Source organism: Xenia sp. Carnegie-2017, unplaced genomic scaffold (assembly GCF_021976095.1).
Source record: "Xenia sp. Carnegie-2017 unplaced genomic scaffold, XeniaSp_v1 HiC_scaffold_4, whole genome shotgun sequence".
NCBI classification, from domain to species: domain Eukaryota; kingdom Metazoa; phylum Cnidaria; class Anthozoa; order Malacalcyonacea; family Xeniidae; genus Xenia; species Xenia sp. Carnegie-2017.
The window spans coordinates 6070305-6088889 of NW_025813504.1; the positions used below are offsets into that span (position 1 = coordinate 6070305).

General features: G+C 35.1%; 1 protein-coding gene across 1 annotated transcript; it reads left to right on the forward strand.

Moving 5' to 3' along the window:
• The first annotated feature begins 14144 nt into the window (after nt 1–14144).
• On the forward strand, nt 14145–18207 carry LOC124455461 (nephrocystin-3-like). Its single transcript, XM_047006094.1, has 2 exons — nt 14145–14406; nt 14699–18207. Exon 2 carries the CDS (start codon nt 14701–14703, stop codon nt 18205–18207), a length of 3507 nt encoding a protein of 1168 aa, XP_046862050.1. The 5' UTR covers nt 14145–14406; nt 14699–14700.
• The last annotated feature ends 378 nt before the right edge of the window (nt 18208–18585 follow it).

Below are 18585 nucleotides of genomic sequence, written 5' to 3' on the forward strand. Positions count from 1 at the left end.
ACTTACTACATTTCGGAGAAATATCTTCAAAAAATGAGCTAAATCTCACAAAGTTTCATATAAGGTTTTCTTTTCACCTTAAAACAATCTAGCTAAAAACGTTTCATGTCTTTCCAAGACCTTTTTTGATTTGAGAAGTAAAGAGGAAAGACACCAAAAACGGCTTCTCATATTATGCAACTGTGAAGAAGACTTCAGGGAAGAGAAATGGAATGTTCTATGTGACAATGAAATTAGCATAATATGCTACTTGCATTCTTGTTCTTAAATTAAATTATAGCTGCTTGAATTATGCCGGTTTTCAAATTTTATGCTAGTCAGTTTTTTAAAATTATGCTAGTGAAAAACACGATGAGAAGTTAAAAATAGACGACTTTTGTTGAAGAAAAATTTATATTATTCCAACAAACATATAATTCTTATCTTCCAATTTAACACAACTTATATTCTTATGGCTCATTGTGACAATTTATTTTTAATAACGATTTGATGGTACTGTTCATCAAGACTCTTCCCGTGAAAAAACTCTCAGCAGCAGACGATTTCGGTTGAAACAATGCAGAAAAGCAACTGAGAAGATATTCTGCATGATATTTCACCTTTCTATTTTTAAGATTTTTTCCCGAGAGGGGGTCGCCATCTTGAATTTTCAATAAGATTGTGGAGGGGGATTAATCAACTTGATAGCCTAGTTCTCAGAATCTGTCATAACGATTCATAGATTAATAGATTAAAGATTTTTAAAACCGTCAACTGAATTTACCCAAAACCGTGACACAGCTATCAAATAATACACCTCAAAATGAAGTTGATATCTAAGTCATCAGTCTTGCAAGTTTGTCATGCCCTGTTTTACTTGTGAAGCATATGACCACCATAAAGCTCAATGAAAATCATTCGTCTAATTTGATAACGCTTGGTCTACCGCCGCAAAAAAACTATCAGAAAACGCCGACCCTCCGCATGAGGTCAAAACAAAGCAAGAACCAGTCTGTTTGCCGTAACAAAATATGACATCCATGGGCCATCAAATATGGTTGAACAATTGTATGAAAATACTGAAAACAATGGCAAAGATTTGATCTCAAATGCTGCAACATGTAAAGGTGGAAAAGTTCTTTCATGTTTAAAAAAATCTACCACTAGTTCTTTGTCTTTAGATACATTAAATTTCATTTTGTTTTGGATTATCCAGGCATTTATTTCCTTCAATACGTTTTGTACATTGCTACAGTAACTATGTGGGATGCTTTCGCTATCAGTACAGTCATCAACAAATTTCCGTTGATCCGGCCAACATTCTTAAAAATCGTAGTACCGGACCCAATACTGTTACTTGGTGTTTACTACGGTTGATGGCTAGCCATTCAGAGACGCAATCGTTTAGTTTCACGCGTTGAATTCTTTCAGTTAGGAAGTTTCTTATCCAGTTCTTTATTTTATCTGAGACTCTCATGTTTTCTAAAATTTGTGTTTAGTAAAATTTTGTGGTCGATAAGATCGAAAGTTTTAGAAAAATCTAGTAACAAAACTCGCACTGAATTACCGGTTTTGTCAGTTTCACAAAGCATGTGGTGAATAAAACTGATAAGAGCATGAGAAGGAGAAGAATTAGGAATTGATACAAATTGTTTTAGATAAATGACATCCCATATGGACTCAAAAATTCATTCCGTAACAAAACGTTCACAAACTTTAGATGAAGTTGAATTTAAAGAGATTGGACGGAGTTCTTTTGTTAAATCATTTAGTTTTGGAGTTTTAAGGAGCGGAACTATGTCAGCTTGCTTCCACTTACTTGGTACGTTTGTTGTTTGAATAGACTCGTTGAATATTGAAGCAATTGGGGCAGCGAGGCAGGTGGCTTATACTTTAAAAATCCAGTTTGGTAAATCTTCGGGGCCACAAGATTTGCGGGGGTTTAAACGTACAAGTTTTTTATAAACATCCTCTTACTAATGATATATTTTGAGTCCAGCTCATGCTCTTCATTCACTGGAGTAGGTTGCAAGGGGCAATATGCTGTGTTAAAGTCGAGAAAATATCATTTATGTTATCCCTTAAAGGTTTTCCAGAGTAAATTTCGTTGTTGATAAGGCAGGTAGAAATTTGGGATTTTTTTGTGTGTCCAGTTAAGGCTTTAATAGAATCCCATCACTTTCAAGGATTTGGATTCGGCTTAAGCTGTTCCAGTTTACGTTTAAAATAACAATTTTAACGTTTTACTTTGCTTGTTAACTTGATTGCGTAATCGGTTATACAATGGTATAATTTTCAGATGAAAAGCCTTTTGTCTTTCTTGAATGGTTCTTTTCAAATTGTCTGTTATCCATGATTTATCATTCTTATGGCGTAAGACCGATTTACAAGGCATGTAAGTAGTAAGGCCATATTCTAACGTTACACACAGAATTTTAAGTTTTTCGTCACAAGATGAAGTGTGGTATAAGCTACTGCAATTAGTCTTCGATAACCAGTTTCCAAGGGCATTTTTAGATTATATTTTATATTGTCTGATCCTTACTTTATACGTTTCATTTCTAATGCAAAGTTCCAGTGGTGTAAAAAGTATAGATTTATGGTCACTAAGTCCAATAGGTGATATGACTTTTGGTGTATTATAGAATTTTTTTAAATTTATAATAACTAGGTCGAGAACGTCATCACCTCTTGTAGATTCTTTACAAGCTGGTTAAGATTAAAATTCCGGCATTAGGGTATCTAGCAAGTGCAAAATCCAATTTAGAAGATAAATACTCTATCATGATATTGTTCTTGTTTGTCAGTTGATAGTAAATCACACATACAATAAGGCAAGAAATGCCACGGGGAAGTTTAACAGGGTTTCAAATACAGCCACAATGACTCATGGTAGTCATCCTGAAGGATTTACAGCAACATTGTGCTTCTTTTTCATACAATCTATAGATATGACAAAGCTATAGAATTTTCTGAAAAAGGTTTGCCAATTCAAAAGAATCACTTGGTCCTGGCCGCGTTCAGGTTGGAAAAATTTGCTGCGATCTTGCGTCACTTCTGTATGCTATTGGCAAACGAGAAGCAATATTATAATAATAAGCTTTCAATATTCAAACATAATGATAGTTGCTGACAAAGTCGAAGTCTGCAAAAACGACAGCAATTCTTCTTTCTAGTTCATGCGATGGGAAAACATGCAAGTGCAATGGATTGATGGACTTTATCAAAAAGCAATTTAAGTTGAATTAAACTTCTTGGTTCTAATCATAATATTGTTGAACTTGGTGTATGTCACATTTCTGGAAATTTAACCAATTAACTAGTAAATTTGGAAACAAAGCTTTAAATTTCCACTGTAACTAATATAATTGTATATTTTATAAGCTACTTTTAAATCTTATTCCTTGATTTGTTCACTAATCAATTTTGAAAATTGTCAGTAGATATATTCATTGCTCTTTCAAAATATAAGACGAGTAGTTAATTTTAATAGTTATTTTTGAATAAAATAAATATCATACAATTGATGCTGCCATTCAAACTCTGTCACGTCATAAATGCTACACAACATGATGCTGAATCATTTTTACGAGATCTACAGAAGGAGGTTTAGTTTCTGTATCAATGTTTTTCCTTCACAAAACCTAGCTTTACATCTACGGTGCTTGACCTTCAGTGCGTGCTCCATGGCGCTAAATATAAAATCATTAAGGGTTGTTTAAATCAATATTTACGTTATTGGCATATATCTGTAAGAGAGTTCATGAAATAACCATGCAAATTCTCGCAATCAAAACAGTTCAGCAACTTTCATGCAAAGAAAGCTTGATAAATATAAGAATGTAAAATACACACTTCTCAACTTAGACCACCTTCAACACGACAGAAACAAAAACATAACAAGTAATGATTGCGTCTTAGCCAAGTATATTGACAACATAATCCCTTTTAAAGTTTTAAGCTTGTATTTATCTTCAATCCATCTATTATTCTACGCTTAGTTACAGTGAAACCGGAACATCGATGATTACTTTTGCCTGATTACTTTCTTTCGACATTAACTTTTTTAAGAGCTTTGTTCACAAAACTATAAAATTTTGCTATCACTCCCCACTCCTTCAATTCACAATCTTCGTGCGTCCTAGCTAAGTTAAGTTATGTTATGCACCTAGTAATATGGAACCATTAAAGGAATAAAGGCAAGTTAGGAGTGGTTCGTTAGAAGTTTGTTTTTAAAGAGACCCTATCCGCCAACTTCTTTTTGTGATTGTAAAACTATGGAACGATTTAACTAAATCAATTTTATTGATGCGTTATATCGCAAATAAGAATTTTCGCTGAAATGTGCACTTTAACTTTGTACAAGCAAACATGGCACTCTAAACATGGCAATGCGAAGAAAATGTGACTTTAAAAAACACTAAGTACCATACCAATTGGGCTTGTAGGGTGTTTGAAGTGTAAAAATATTGTCTTCTAATGAAGATAACAATGAAGAACATGAATAATTTGGAAGGAGTGGCTATTGCAAACGCATAAAAATAATCGACTACATACAAAATTGCGACGCATTAGTTAAATTTCTGGTATGTTAATTGATCTTTACTGGAATGGCTACAGAGTCAATGAAATAATAACTTGACAAAAAGTCGTTGTGATGTATCATAGTGGATAATTCAATGCTAAACCTCCATTGATGTCTATTATACTGTATTACGGCGTGAAAGAACAATTAAAATATTTGTAAATAACGAATTTTGCAGTTTTTATAGCTTTTAAAATTGAAACTGGCCAGAATGGTCTCTAAAATTTCTGGAGAGTTTTTATTTTAGAAGCTTTACGTCATAATATATCCATGCATTAAAATGCCGAAGACGTGAGTCTATGGGGTAAGGGGGCATGGTGGGTAGTAACTATTATAAATGAGAGTAGCTATTGTAGTACCTAGTAGTTTGAATTGTACCTGTGTTAATGTGTTCAAAATGTCTCAAAAGTTGATATAAAATATTATGGAGGATTACAAACTTTTCCATTACACTACACTTTATCATTACTAATAATATACTTGTGAGATACATATTTCTCAACTGTGATTAGTTGATTGCAGTGCAGTTTATCTGTAATTGCACAGCAAAAAAGTGTAATACGGCACTGTAGAAAAGCAATAACCCGTATTGTGAAAATAAGCAATCGCATGTTTTAGTAAATTTACCTTGCAGATTTTACAGTACAATTTAACAATTTCTCCAGTCCAGAATATTTTCCACAGTCAAGTTTTTGTTTGACCTTAAGTTGACCTTCAGGGGTATAAACTTCATGAACACATCACAATGTTTGCTTTTTGCAGGGAAGTTCTCCAGCAAGTTTTTACACAAGAATATTGTCCATTCAAAGCAAGGACGGATATCAGGAGTTTACACAGGGTTGCAATCAAATCCCTCAATGAACACATAAAACAATTGCACTCATAAAACTTTGTAGATAAAACTGAAAAGCCGGTTCTAGAGAGATCTTACTAAATTAACGATAATAAAAACAACAATAATAAAAACATACAAATCAATTTAATCAACATAACTGCCATACAGATCATCACCATATTAATAACAAATTGACAATTTTCACTTACATAAGCATTCATAAGTATTGATATCAATGGGTTCAACAAAAGCTTTATGCAATTTCAACGAAGCATTATGAGTGTTCTAGAGTTTTAAAAAGAAAAAATGAGCAGCATTTCATGTGCCAAGGTGTGCTTTAATTGCAAAAACAGTTTATACTAATAATATACATAGGAGGCCTATGACATATTGACATATGTAGCTAGGATACAATTCTTCTGCAGATGCTACAATAAATTGTTCTGTATCTAAACATTTTTTGACTTTTAATTATTTTTCAAGAGGCCCATCATGCCTGGAGCCAACAACAAACTCTGGTTGCCTTTTCATTGCTAGGCCAGCATGCTCCTGTTTAGCATTTTTTAGAAAAATCATAATTAAAATGTTTAGTTTGTTACAGAATCATAACAACTAAGAGTAATCACTGAAAATGAGTTTTGTCTAGTGGTCAATTCTGTCTATGTTTAGAGCAATATGAGATATGAAACCGGTATTGTTAAAGATATTTCTGCCCCCTTCCCACATCACAAAAAAAGTATGTAATGTACATTGCTTGATGTACCTCTTTGTCTAATCTTCAACTAGCTTTGATACAGCTCCGCAATTTTGCAATCTCTAGGCTCCATCATACTTTTGAAGAAAAAACTACCAGGCATGCTTCAACAGTCTCGTTTACTTCAAGAGAAAAATTACCTCGACATATTTATTGGAAAGGACATGGGAACATTTCTTCAAGAAGATCTACGACCGATATCTTCAAGCAATGCTTCAAAAATTACGAAAACATGGCAGACTTCTTGGATGTTTCAGCCTTTTCTTACAAAGTCGACATTCCATAAAATAAATATATCATTCAAAATTACAAATTTTCAACAATTTGCTTTGCACATGCGCAGAAACTTCAATAAAATTCAAAGACGTTAAAGTCAGAAGCAAGAATACTGTCATTCACGTTTTGAAAATTAATAAATTTCTTAGCGCAATCCGACATTTTTTAGTGGTGAACACGAAAGCAAAAGGTTAGTTGGATTAATGATGAACATTTCTTAATGTTGCACCTTAGTTAAATTCCTGGCTATAAAAATTTCAGACACATTATTTCTTTGGAAGTCTATTGTTCTCTATGTGATCGAATGAATATAGAAAAGTTAGCATAGCACTGGTGTAAGAATTATGTTGTGTGACTGGAAAATATCACCTTCAAAATTAAGAATCCAGCCAGGGCCTGCTAGATATGAAATGTTTGTTTACAATTTATTCATATTCAGGCCAAAGAATCATGAGGTACAGTGAAATAAGATGAATCAAAATAAGTTCTTTCTGTCATTTATACCAAAAATGTTTTATTAAGTTCTTTCGGCCATATGTTAACCTTCAAATTAAACTTAAATTTAGTACAAATTGAACTAAATTATATCATTAAAATGTGTTTTGAAAATAGATGATGTTTTGGATTACAATCTGTTTTATCACCTTTGCTTAATATTAGGAAATTTATCTTCAATGTTTGTAAATCGTAAAGGCAACTGATTTATAAAGTAGAACAAGAATTGTACACGCTTGCTTGAATTACCACTTAATGGTCTGCATTTTTCTGTTATATATGTCACAGGTTTTGTTTGAGAAATGTAGGAACTCAAATAAATTTTACCTAAAATCTTTGATGGATTTTCATGTTTTTTTACTGTGCTAGTGCTAAAAATTAAGTTTAGAAAACTAAGGGTCTTGATGTTAGGGTGTTTGGGTAGTTTAATCATGGATGGCAGTATAGAGAATGGAAGAAACTACAGTTCACAATATGAGAATTGACAAACAAAGATCACACTAAGTTCTGGCTATCTGGCTACACCAGATGAATACACATATATATTTTTCTTATTTGGTATATATTACATTTCTACTATGTCATCCAGTCTCCAGTCTTATGAGAATATTATTTAAACTTATTAATTTGCAATTTACACAACTGGTAACTGCATTGTGTAAATGCAAAAGTAATAAAAATTGACAATTCACTTTAACCTTTTGACAAGCATTATTGTGCGTAACTGAGAGAATAATGTCCTAAACATGTAATGGAAGCAAAGGAACTGCAATTGTACATATGTTGCAACAGTTGGAAATGTAACTGTATTTATTCATCTAAGTAACTACCTTTTTTTTGAGAAAGCCAGGAGTTGAAATTTGTCGTAGTACCCACTAATCAAAGTCCGAGTATGTGTTTGATTTCTTGGACCTTGTTGATTTTTTTTTGGTTTTTCGTCATAAATTTTTCAAGCTGTGTTTGCCGGCAAACTCAAGACACCATATGTCTTATGGCATTTACTAAGTTACTTTAAGCAACTTTATGACGTATAATTACTAATTCAGTTTCTGTCAATATATGTACTGTCAATTCCAAGTGTAACTCGTAACCCTATTGATTCAAACTATGTCACATATCCATGTTTCTTATGGTTTTCATTCAACCAAACAAATTAAGCAATCATATCAAGCACAATGATCAAAGTCAATTTGTGCATTATAGCATCTTTGCACACAAAAATGTCTTGAAACACAACTGGGGAAAATAATGTTATGTTACATTGAGTGACGTTACAAGTTTACGTGACGTAGCCATCATGGGGTATAGGACGGAGCTGGGATTAGGTTGTTTCATGGGCAACATGTAAGGATGTTATAAATATTTATAAAATAAACACAATGAAACGCCTGTGCTTAATAGTCTAGAGCTGTGTTTGCATTAGCCTGTGCAAAACACATCTGAGCTCAACCAATCAAATCAATCAAACAGTCAGTCAGTCAAAGACTTTGCAAATAGATCATGATTACATTTCAGAGGAAAAATTAAAATGTTTGTCTTTTTCGCATTATTTTACTTTATAAAAGAAATAAAAGATGTTTTTCGTGGGAATGGACACGTTTGTGAGAACTCTCGAGCATGTGCAACTCTCGACCTTCGGTCTCGGGTTTGCACTGATCTGCTCTCGATTTCTTCCAAAGGTCTCCTCGGTTTGCATAAGCCCGTGCTAACACAGTAAACATCTTTAATTTTTTAAATATCTATATAAAAAGCATACGGTCACGACTTTTAAATTGAGCCAAATAGAAGTTCTTATATTTACGACGAAAAAATCTTTGGTCGTCTGCAAGGAGTCATAATTGTAAATGGTGAACAAAAATAGTAAATGATAGTCGTAGGGTATGGGTATTCGGAGCATATGTTGGTGAACAATGTTGGTGAGCATATTGTGACATTTCTTTTGGTTAGATGTAGAAGCTTACTATTCGTGTAGTTTTATTTTAGCTTCTTCTGATAGCTTATCGATCATTCTGTGCTTAATTTAAAGTTGTATTGAGGTTTTGGTAAAGGAATACATACGATATTTAAGATATTGTAGACACGTGTGCTGTCTCGGAATATCTTAAAAACTAGCTAGAGCCAAGGGTAAGATAATCGGTCTTCAAACCTATTTGAAAAATTTAACAAGCGTTTTACATGAATATGTTACGGCTAGAGATTGCAAGCAGTCAAAGCTTATGGGGTTAAAAAGTACCTCTTTAAAAATTCTTGAACAATACGACGCCTGGCATGAAGAAATAATATCCTTCATAGATCCACGTGACATCGGTCACATGCGTGGTAAGGAAGTTACGCATCAAATGCTTGTACGTGTCCATTTTGAAATAGAAGAAAAAGAAGAAGAGATGCTGCCCGTCGAATCGACGATGGCTGTCTGCAACTGTCCAACTAATTCACTGACTTCCACAAGCGCGCTCGTGACTTAACATGCCAATGCGGCTTGCGCAGGTCCTGGTGCAATGTTGGCAACGAAATTCTCCCGAGTCTGCGACAGTGGAGGCGTTCCTGGTAGCGTGACGTCTTGATCGTTTAACAGCGTTGCTCCGCCGCCTCAAATCATCCATCTTGTTGAGACCATTGCGTGACTTGTCTCTCCAGTCGCATCGATCCGCCGCTTCGAGCTGCCAATTATCTATTGAAATTTGACATGTTTTCAAAGTGTATTTGTGAGAGTCTTTACAACGCAGGAGCGGACGACCAGTACGTCTCTTTCCTTCAGCGAGCTCTCCAAAGAGTAGCTGTTTGGGTAATCGATTGTTTGCCATGCGAGCAACATGACCAGCCCACCTTAGCTGCATTTTGGCGAGGGTAGTCTCAATGTCCATGGAGATGACAAAAAAAGGATGAGGAAAAACGATCAAGAAGAAGAAATGACGTAATTTTGAATGAGATTTTGACAGTCGACGAATACAAGTCTGCATTGACAGTATGGGTAAAGCATGAGCAAATTCTATTACGGAAAAGGTGAAAATTCAACAATTTCCACGCCTCGTTAAAGCTGTTCGAAGGCAAGGACGACATGTGGAGATTAAAGGGACGGTTTGCAAACCCTACTCTTAAACAGGAAGAGATGCCTCCCATTATCCTCCGACGTACGGACAGTTATTTTACTAAATTTATAGTTTGGTACGCACATTAGGCGGTAATGCATCACGGTGTTGGGTCTACATTGGGAATGTTGCGCGCAAGATACCGGTTAGTAAAAGGGAGGAGAAGTGTAAAGGTGGTTTTCACGTATCGAAAATTTTGATCGAACGGAAAATTTTCTCGCAAAATTTCTTGTGCATACTAAACTTATAATTTCCACATGAGATTCAAGAGCGCGAAAATTAATATGGCCGCTGTAAACAAGCGACACTTTTTGACACTAAAACTATTAATGCTTATGAGATTATGCTTACGATTACATAACAATAAATGCGAAAAGAGATTCTGCGTTAGGAAAATCTACCAAGAAAGAAATGAGAAGGGGAGAATTCCACCTGTCGGAAATTATGTAAATAAATTATGATTGTTATTTGAGACTAGGAACTTATCGTTAAGGCGGAAAAAGGAACTTATGATTATTGAGTATTTTAGAAGGGTGAAATTAAGACGGCATTGTCTTCTGTTGATGCCTGTGAACGAATAAGGAGCGTGAATTGGAATGGATGTATAACTTTGACCAGAAAATTAAATAGATGACATTTGAGAATTGTGTTTGACTGCTCGCTAGCTTTAGATAGTATACAGTCCCGGCGGACGCATAACTGCTTTGTGCTAACGTGCAAAGGAGAAATTTGCTACACCACCTATTAGCTCGGAAAATGATGCTTTAAGACCATGAGTATTTCATCAAGCGTTTCAGAATGACTCCTTCCACGTTTAAGAGGATCCTGGCATGGATGGCACCAAATCTTGCAAAACAAACACTCCAATGCGCACTGCTATACCTCCTGATGAACGCTTAGCATTATCATTGACATATCTAACTACTGAGGATGCTCAAGTTACTATTGGATCAAGCTACTGCATAAGTCCAACTGCTACAAGAAGAATCATTCGTGAAGCTTTTGAAGTAATATGGAATGCTCTGAAAACCAGGAGTTATCTAAATTTCCTATCAACTGAACAGGAGTGAAAGAAGGTATCAGAAGATTTTAACAGTTGTTGGAATTTCCCACACGCCTTTGAAGCAATTCAAGGGAAACACATTGTTATTCAAGTCCCACCAAGATCAGGCTCGGAATTTTTTAATTATAAAAGACACACAGCATCGTTTTAATGGATGTTTGTGGTGCACTTTACCGGTTTACGTTGGTGGATGTTGGTGATTGTGGACAACAATCCAATGGTAGTGTATAAGGAATAGCTGTCTTGGCTATGCTATTGAAAATGACGTATCGAAATTACCTAGCACTGAAAAAGTCACAAGTACTCTCCTAGTTTGCCGTATGTATTCGTGGGAGATGATGCATTCGGATTAGAAGCATTCATGGTGAAGCGATACCCTGGTTCAACACATGATATTGCTCAGAGGGTCTTCAACTATTGATTGTCAAGAGCACGGCGGACAATTGAAAACACTTTTGGCATTTTGGCCTCACGTTTTCGTGTTTTCAGACGGCCAATAAATTGTCAAATTGCACAGTTCATAAAAATAACAAAAGCGGCTGTTGCTCTGCACAACTTTCTAATTTCAAATAAATCCCCCACAGATCTTTGCAGCTATTGCCCACCTAACTTAGTTGATCGTGAAAGTTTGAATGGGTTTGTTCAAAGAGAATTGAGACTAGAGATATGCGCTTAAATGGTTGGTATTGGAAGTATCTCATCAAAAAATTACTCACTAGATGCAAAAACTGTTAGAGAAAATTTCTATAAAGTATTTCATCAATTCTTGACTTAGCTATAATATAAAACAAATTCCGAAGAAGCAAGACAACTTGAGATTGCAAAATATGAATCAAAACAAGACGAGAAGTAAACTGTAAATTTTCGACTTTATTTCAAAGTCATCCTCAGACAGAATAAGATGTCATCCTTTCTGTCTGAGAAAGTCATCCTTTCTGTCTGAGGATGACTTTGAAATAAAGTCGAAAATTTACAGTTTACTTCTCGTCTTGTTTTGATTCATATTTTGCAATCTCAAGATGTCTTGCTTCTTCGGAATTTGTTTTATATTAAACTTCTTTAAATTGTCGGCTGGTCATGGTTTTTGACTTAGCTAGTCTTTTCTTCTTTTGCAATATTGTTATGAAGCTTCTACAAAGGAAAACAGTCTTCATCAGCATCTTTTGTAAACCTTTATCCCCTCTTTCTTTGCACTTCGTTAAGGGTTGGGAACAACATTGTGTCAGCAGCATTAGCTAGCACTGATTGATTTCTTTTAAATCTGCTAATTTTATGATTGCCTTACTGTGATGCTTTCACTTTTTCTATGTTTTGAAAGATTTAATTTCAATGTTTCTTACAGCCGGCGAGAAACAACCTTTCTGATGAATGCACGACTGAGTTTTTCTTGTAGGAGTAGCGAAGTTAGACTCCTCAACACGCGAACTTTCTTCAAAATTTGAATCCCAATTGCAGGCAATAGGGACATTACTTTTGTTGGTTTGTTTAAAGTTTTGTCAGTCAAAAAAAGGCAGTTATATGTGGCAGTGCACTTGACCTTGTCGCTTTCTTCTGTCTGTCAAAGCTTTTTCGTAAGTTTTCCTTCAGCTTCTTGAATTCTTGTTTCAAAAATTCTACTATGTAAAAATATCTTGTAGTAAAATGAATAAATGTATGTCATACTTTTACCACATTTACAATTCTAAGGCAGATAATGTACTTTCACAAAATTTTAGCTCTTTTTTAATGCAACGCTTTATAAATAAACAAACAGCCAAGGAAGTAAAAACTGGACAAATAAAAATTAAAATCTGATCAGCAAAGTCTGTTAGCATTGATACCATCTTTGTTAAAAATCTTGCCAAGATTATGCCAAGCATTTATTTACAGTTTTTTTCTATGAAGTCAGACAGGTATTCCAAAGACATTTATACTTCTTCAGCTCTTCAATAATGACTTCAATGTCAAAACTTTCACAATTTGAGTTAATTCTTCAGCGAGTACAGTATTTTGGATGGGCAAATGATCGTCATGGTATATTTCCGTCTCTGCATTTCGCTATGTTTTTTTCATACAATGTACATTTTTGAGATAAGCGAACTCTTCAACTACACTTGGAGTTCCTCATTTCCCCAAACGAAAAACTTTCGAAAATATTTTGAGCAATGAGCATGCGCAAATCTAGTCATTTCCCGAAAATTTTCTGTTTGATCGAAAATTTTCGCCTTGTGGAAAACCGCCTTAAAAGAGATTATACCAAAGTGCGTTGTGTGCGAGAGATACGAAGAAAAACCGTTACGTAATTCAGAGACTCCTGATTTACCAGAATATAAAGCAAATCATTTGGGTTTGCTTTTGAAGCAACAGGACTAGAGTATGCGGGACCACTATACGTGATGACCAACGAAGGATCTGACAAATATATTATTATTGACCTGCGCTTCAAGTCGCACCATTCACTTGGAGGTTACTACGGAAATGTCAGTTGATGGATTTGTACAACGATTTAAGCGGCTTATCGCTCGACGTTAAGTCCCCAGGGTTTTAATTACTGACAACTTCAAGACGTCCAAAGAAGTAAAGCGTTTCATGGTGCCTCATGGTATAAGACAACAATTTATACGACCAGCTTCTCTTTGGTGAGGTGGTCTCTATGAGCGGCTAGTAAGAACAGTAAAAACGTGTTTAAAGAAAACCTGGGAAAGAGCATTTACATCGTTCGAAGAACTACAAAACGATTTGTGTGATGCTAATATTGCCATCAACAATCGGCCGTTAGCCTACACAAGCCAAAATGATCTAGATCATCCTTTTGAGTCCTTTCCACTTAATGCAGCGTCGTGCGTATACCAAACGGGCCTCCACGAAGCACACGGAAGATGCAGTACCAGAATTCTTGTTAAAAGATTGTAAGCGTTGTCTTCTTCATCTGCGAAAGGTGTTAAAGGATTGTTTGACTCAATTTCAGTAAAAATATTTGAATGAATTACAGCAAATGAACAAGTACCGTAAACCCAAAGTTATGGTCTCAACGTTTTAGATGTTATAATAATAAAAGAAGATGAACCAGTTCCACGAGCACGGTGGAGGATGGGAAAAGTCTTCAATCTTGTCCATGCATTAATCAGAGGTGCAAAATTTGTCATGGTTTTTTCAAAGGACGGAAAACATCATCCACAGACCACTTCAAAAACTCATCAATTTCAAGATTGCTGAAACAAATACCTGTGAAGAAGAGAAACCTTTACACAAAGAAAGCGAGGACAATAATCCAAACAGCAGCTAATAGAAGGAAACAATATGCGGCGATTTAGGGACATATTTTTGTGAGCTTGCCGTAAGAACTCTCTAGTGAGGAGGATTTGGAAAATACTGTTATGTTACATTTATGACGTCACAAGTTTATGTGACGTAGCATGCACGGAGTTGGGATTAGGTTGAAACACTGCCAATAAAAAACGTCATTCGACTGTACCATAGTAATGGAGTAGCCAGCCTGCAAGTTTGCCAATGTTCAATTTTTTGATATTTACTCACTGTAAAAACAATAGATTTCTAAAGAAATGAATATGCTAATGATGAGAAATATGCAGAGCAACACCAAATTTTAGTAATTTGAAAGTAGTTTTTTTATTTTATTTAGATATGCATTGTATAGAAGAAAGGAACTTTTTTCACCTGCTAAAAATACTCACTGATGTTGTTGAAAAGAAACTTGCTGAGTTTTTTGTTCAAGAATGGAACTCACATCATGGACGGAAGTTGGGAGTTTGGGATAACACCACCACTAGTGGCCAGCGGTTACTGAACATCGAAAAGAAATCTAGACGACATAACATAACTATTCAATCCAATTTCAAACACGGAGACACAAGAAAATGGGATTGTACTACACTTTTTGCTGCCATACTTAATTCCTTTTCTATTGGAAAGCGTCTTCCATTGTCGATAAAATCGCCTATAAATGAGCTTCGTGTTGTCAGGAACGAACTTATACATGATAAAAAAGGAAGATTAACAAATGATGAATTTCGCAAAATGGTCAATAAAATCGAAAATTCGTTTGCAGTTTTAAAGTTTTCAATACATGAAATTCTTCAAATTAAAGCTCTGTGCCAAAAATTAAATTCATTTAAAATATTGCCTCCAAAACCCAATCACGATGTTGTTGAACGTAGTAAACTTCGAGATGAAATCATAGCAGACCTTGAGAAGTTGAAGAGAGATAATACTAACAAACTAACTTACTTTTATATTTCTGGTAATCCTGGAAGTGGAAAGTCGCAATTAGCAAGACAAGTATGCGAAAAACTGTTCGAGTCTGTAGACAGAGAAAAAGAAACGACATTTGTGATGACTTTTGATGGAAGAAATGTTGAATCCATTTTGGGGTGCTTTGTCGCGATTTATCGTCATTTCAACCATGATGAAAACGTCCTTGGCAGTATTTTGAAAAGCAACCGATCAAGTCAAGACAAAATAAAGATACTGCAATCATTTATAAAAGATAAGTTACAATTTTGGCAAAAATGGTGGCTGATTGTGGATAATGTGGTGCAACTTCATGAAATTTCACTGCTGCTGCCTCAGGTTCATGACCCTTGTTTCGAGAATGGTCAAGTTATCGTAACTCTCCAGAATACTGACTCAGTACCGACAAATGGAGAAGCGACTAAACATATTTCAATTAGTGAGGGTATGAATGAAGAAGAATGCCGTCAACTGCTTTCTTTAACCCATGCTGATGACGCAGATTCATTAATTAATGATGTGTTCAAAGCTGTAGACTATCAACCACTTTCGTTAGCAGCTGCTGCTGTTTATTTCAAAAAATTGAGAGAAACTGGCAGCGTCTTTACGTGGCAGGAATATCTAGAGAAACTTAAAAAGGGGAAACGAAATTTTGTCGACTCTCATCTCCGAAAATCGAGTTCAGCCTATCCTAATACAATGTTTGAAGCTGTTCTATTAGCAGTGGAGCAAAATGCTGCAAATTCAGCAATATTGGCAAAAGCGTTTATGCTTTTTTCCATTTTATCTTTTCATCCATTACCGCATGATTTTGTCATAAAATATATCCAGAAGATTGATCCACAGACTGATATTGAAGAAATCTGCCTTGATTTAAAGCACTGCTCGTTGTTTCTTATGTCGAACGACAATGATGTCCATTTACATCGCATAGTTCACGAAGTCATAGTTACATTTTACTCTCAAACTCAGCTGGAAGAGACAAACGGCGCGAAAAAGTCATCCACCGATGAAAAAGTTTGGCTTGTTGCAGAAACTCTTTATTTATTCAAGGGAAGAAATGATGTCATCAAAGTAATCCCTCATCTCGAAGTTTTACTGAAGTCTTTAAATGTGAGCATTATCGAGAAAGAGGTCAATACGAAGAACGAGATAGACGTTAGAATATTTGAAATATTCTTTTTTTTTGTTGGGACGCTAAACTTTTTTGGAAAGTACAAGCTTGCGCTCCAACTGGCAGAAGAAATAAGAAAAATGATAAATGGTTATTCACCAGTTGATATACTGGGCAGCTGTTATGGTATACTTGGAACGATTTATTATAACACGGGAGATTATGACAATGCCGAAGAATCTCTTCTCCTGGCTTTGGAATATAGAAATAACTCTCACAAACTTGATAGTTACAATGCTTGCAGACGCTATAACAATCTAGGCACAGTTTACATTGCAAAAGGTAATTATGAGAAGGCTAAAGATTGTTTTGACCAAGCTTTAAAAATTGTGGAAGGACCTCTTGTCTCTGATGATTCTGAACTTTGCATGACTTATAGCAAATTTGGCGCATATTATCATGGCATTGGTGATTATCAAACAGCAAACGACTTTTATAGAAAAGCTATGGAACTTCGAGAAAAATTATTTGGTGTTGATCATGTTTCTATGGTCGAGAGCTACTGTAGCGTTGGCTCCATTCATCTCATTTTCAGTAAATATGAACAAGCCAAATACTTCTATGAACGTGCGTTAGAAATTGACAAGAAGTTACTTGGGCCCGACCATCCAGATGTTGGCAAGACGTGTATTAACCTTGCAGACGTTCTCCACGCACTCGGAGAATATGAGAAAGCAATCGATCTTTATAATACATCTCTAGAAATTCAAACTAGTTCACTCGGTCCGGAGCACGACGATATTGGAAGGATTTATAATAATCTCGCGTCAGTGTACCATGATCTCGGAAACTTTGACGAAACTAAGAGTAATTGTGAAAAAGCTTTAGAAATCATGATGAAGTCTTTAGGTCCTGAACACGTTACTGTTGCAAAAATGTACAACAATTTGGCAGCACTGTATTATAAAATTGATGACTACAAAATAGCTAAAGATCTTTTAGAACAAGCTTTGCAAATTCAAAAGAAATCACTTGTTCCTGGCCATGTCGATTTTGGAGATACTTACAAAAATTTAGGAAATGTGTACAAAGCATTGTGCCAATATGATGAAGCGAAACATTGGTATGAGCAGGCTTTAACGATTCAAAAGAAATGCCTTGGTCCTCGCCATGCTGCAGTTAGCACAACCTGCAATAATTTAGGTTTAGTGTACAAGGAAATGGGCGAATATGGAAAAGCTGCGGATTGTTTTCAACAAATATTGGAAATTCAAAAGAATTTATCTGTTACAGACCAATTTCAAGTTAGCTCAACGTACATAAATCTTGCTCTTGTTTACCAAGCGGATGATGAACTTCACAAAGCTCTAGGCTGTTATAAAGAGGCTCTAAGAATTAAAATGAATTCACTTGGTTTTGACGACGTTGAAGTTGGAGAGATTTACAGCAGTATCGCCTTTGTTTTTTATAAGATTGGGAGATGTGACAAAGCATTAAAATGTTATAAAAAAGCTTTGGAAATTCAAATGAAATCATTTGGTCCAGACCATATTGATGTTGGCACAATTTACAGCAATATGGCTTCTGTTTTTGATGCTATGGGTGAACACAGCAAAGCTGTAATTCATTATCAAAAAGCTTTAGATATTCAGATAAAGTCTTTGGGTGAAAGTCATCCTGACGTTTGCCAGACGTACAGCTATCTGATGATTCAATTTGGTACTATTGGTGAACACAAAAAAGCTATGGAAATTATGGATAAGCTATGCCAATTCACTCCATTATAATTGTTTTGGCAAAGCGCTCATAATTGTTTTGGGAAAGGTTTAATAGTTGAAACGTCCCTCAAATCAATTGATAAATATGGCAAAACAGACGTACCTTTTAAATGCTGAACAAAGCTTAGATATTTCAACATATAATATAAGTTTTTTTATGTTTTGATTGTAGTTATTGTGCATAATGGACAGTTTGGTATACTGAAACTTTATTTGCTACTTTGACATTTTAAATAGATTTTTAAAGTAGAACTATGATCTTCATGTTTTCTTTAATTTGAGCAAATTTGACTGCGTGGTGTGACTGTGAAAAAAAAAATAGTTCGTGGTACTATTTATCATTTATGGAAGTTTAAACATGTCATTATTTATTGCCGTTTTGTTCCA

What these genes read in the sequence shown, in the direction of transcription:
- LOC124455461 (XM_047006094.1), top strand. Translation starts at nt 14,701, where the DNA reads ATGCATTGTATAGAAGAAAGGAACTTTTTTCACCTGCTAAAAATACTC.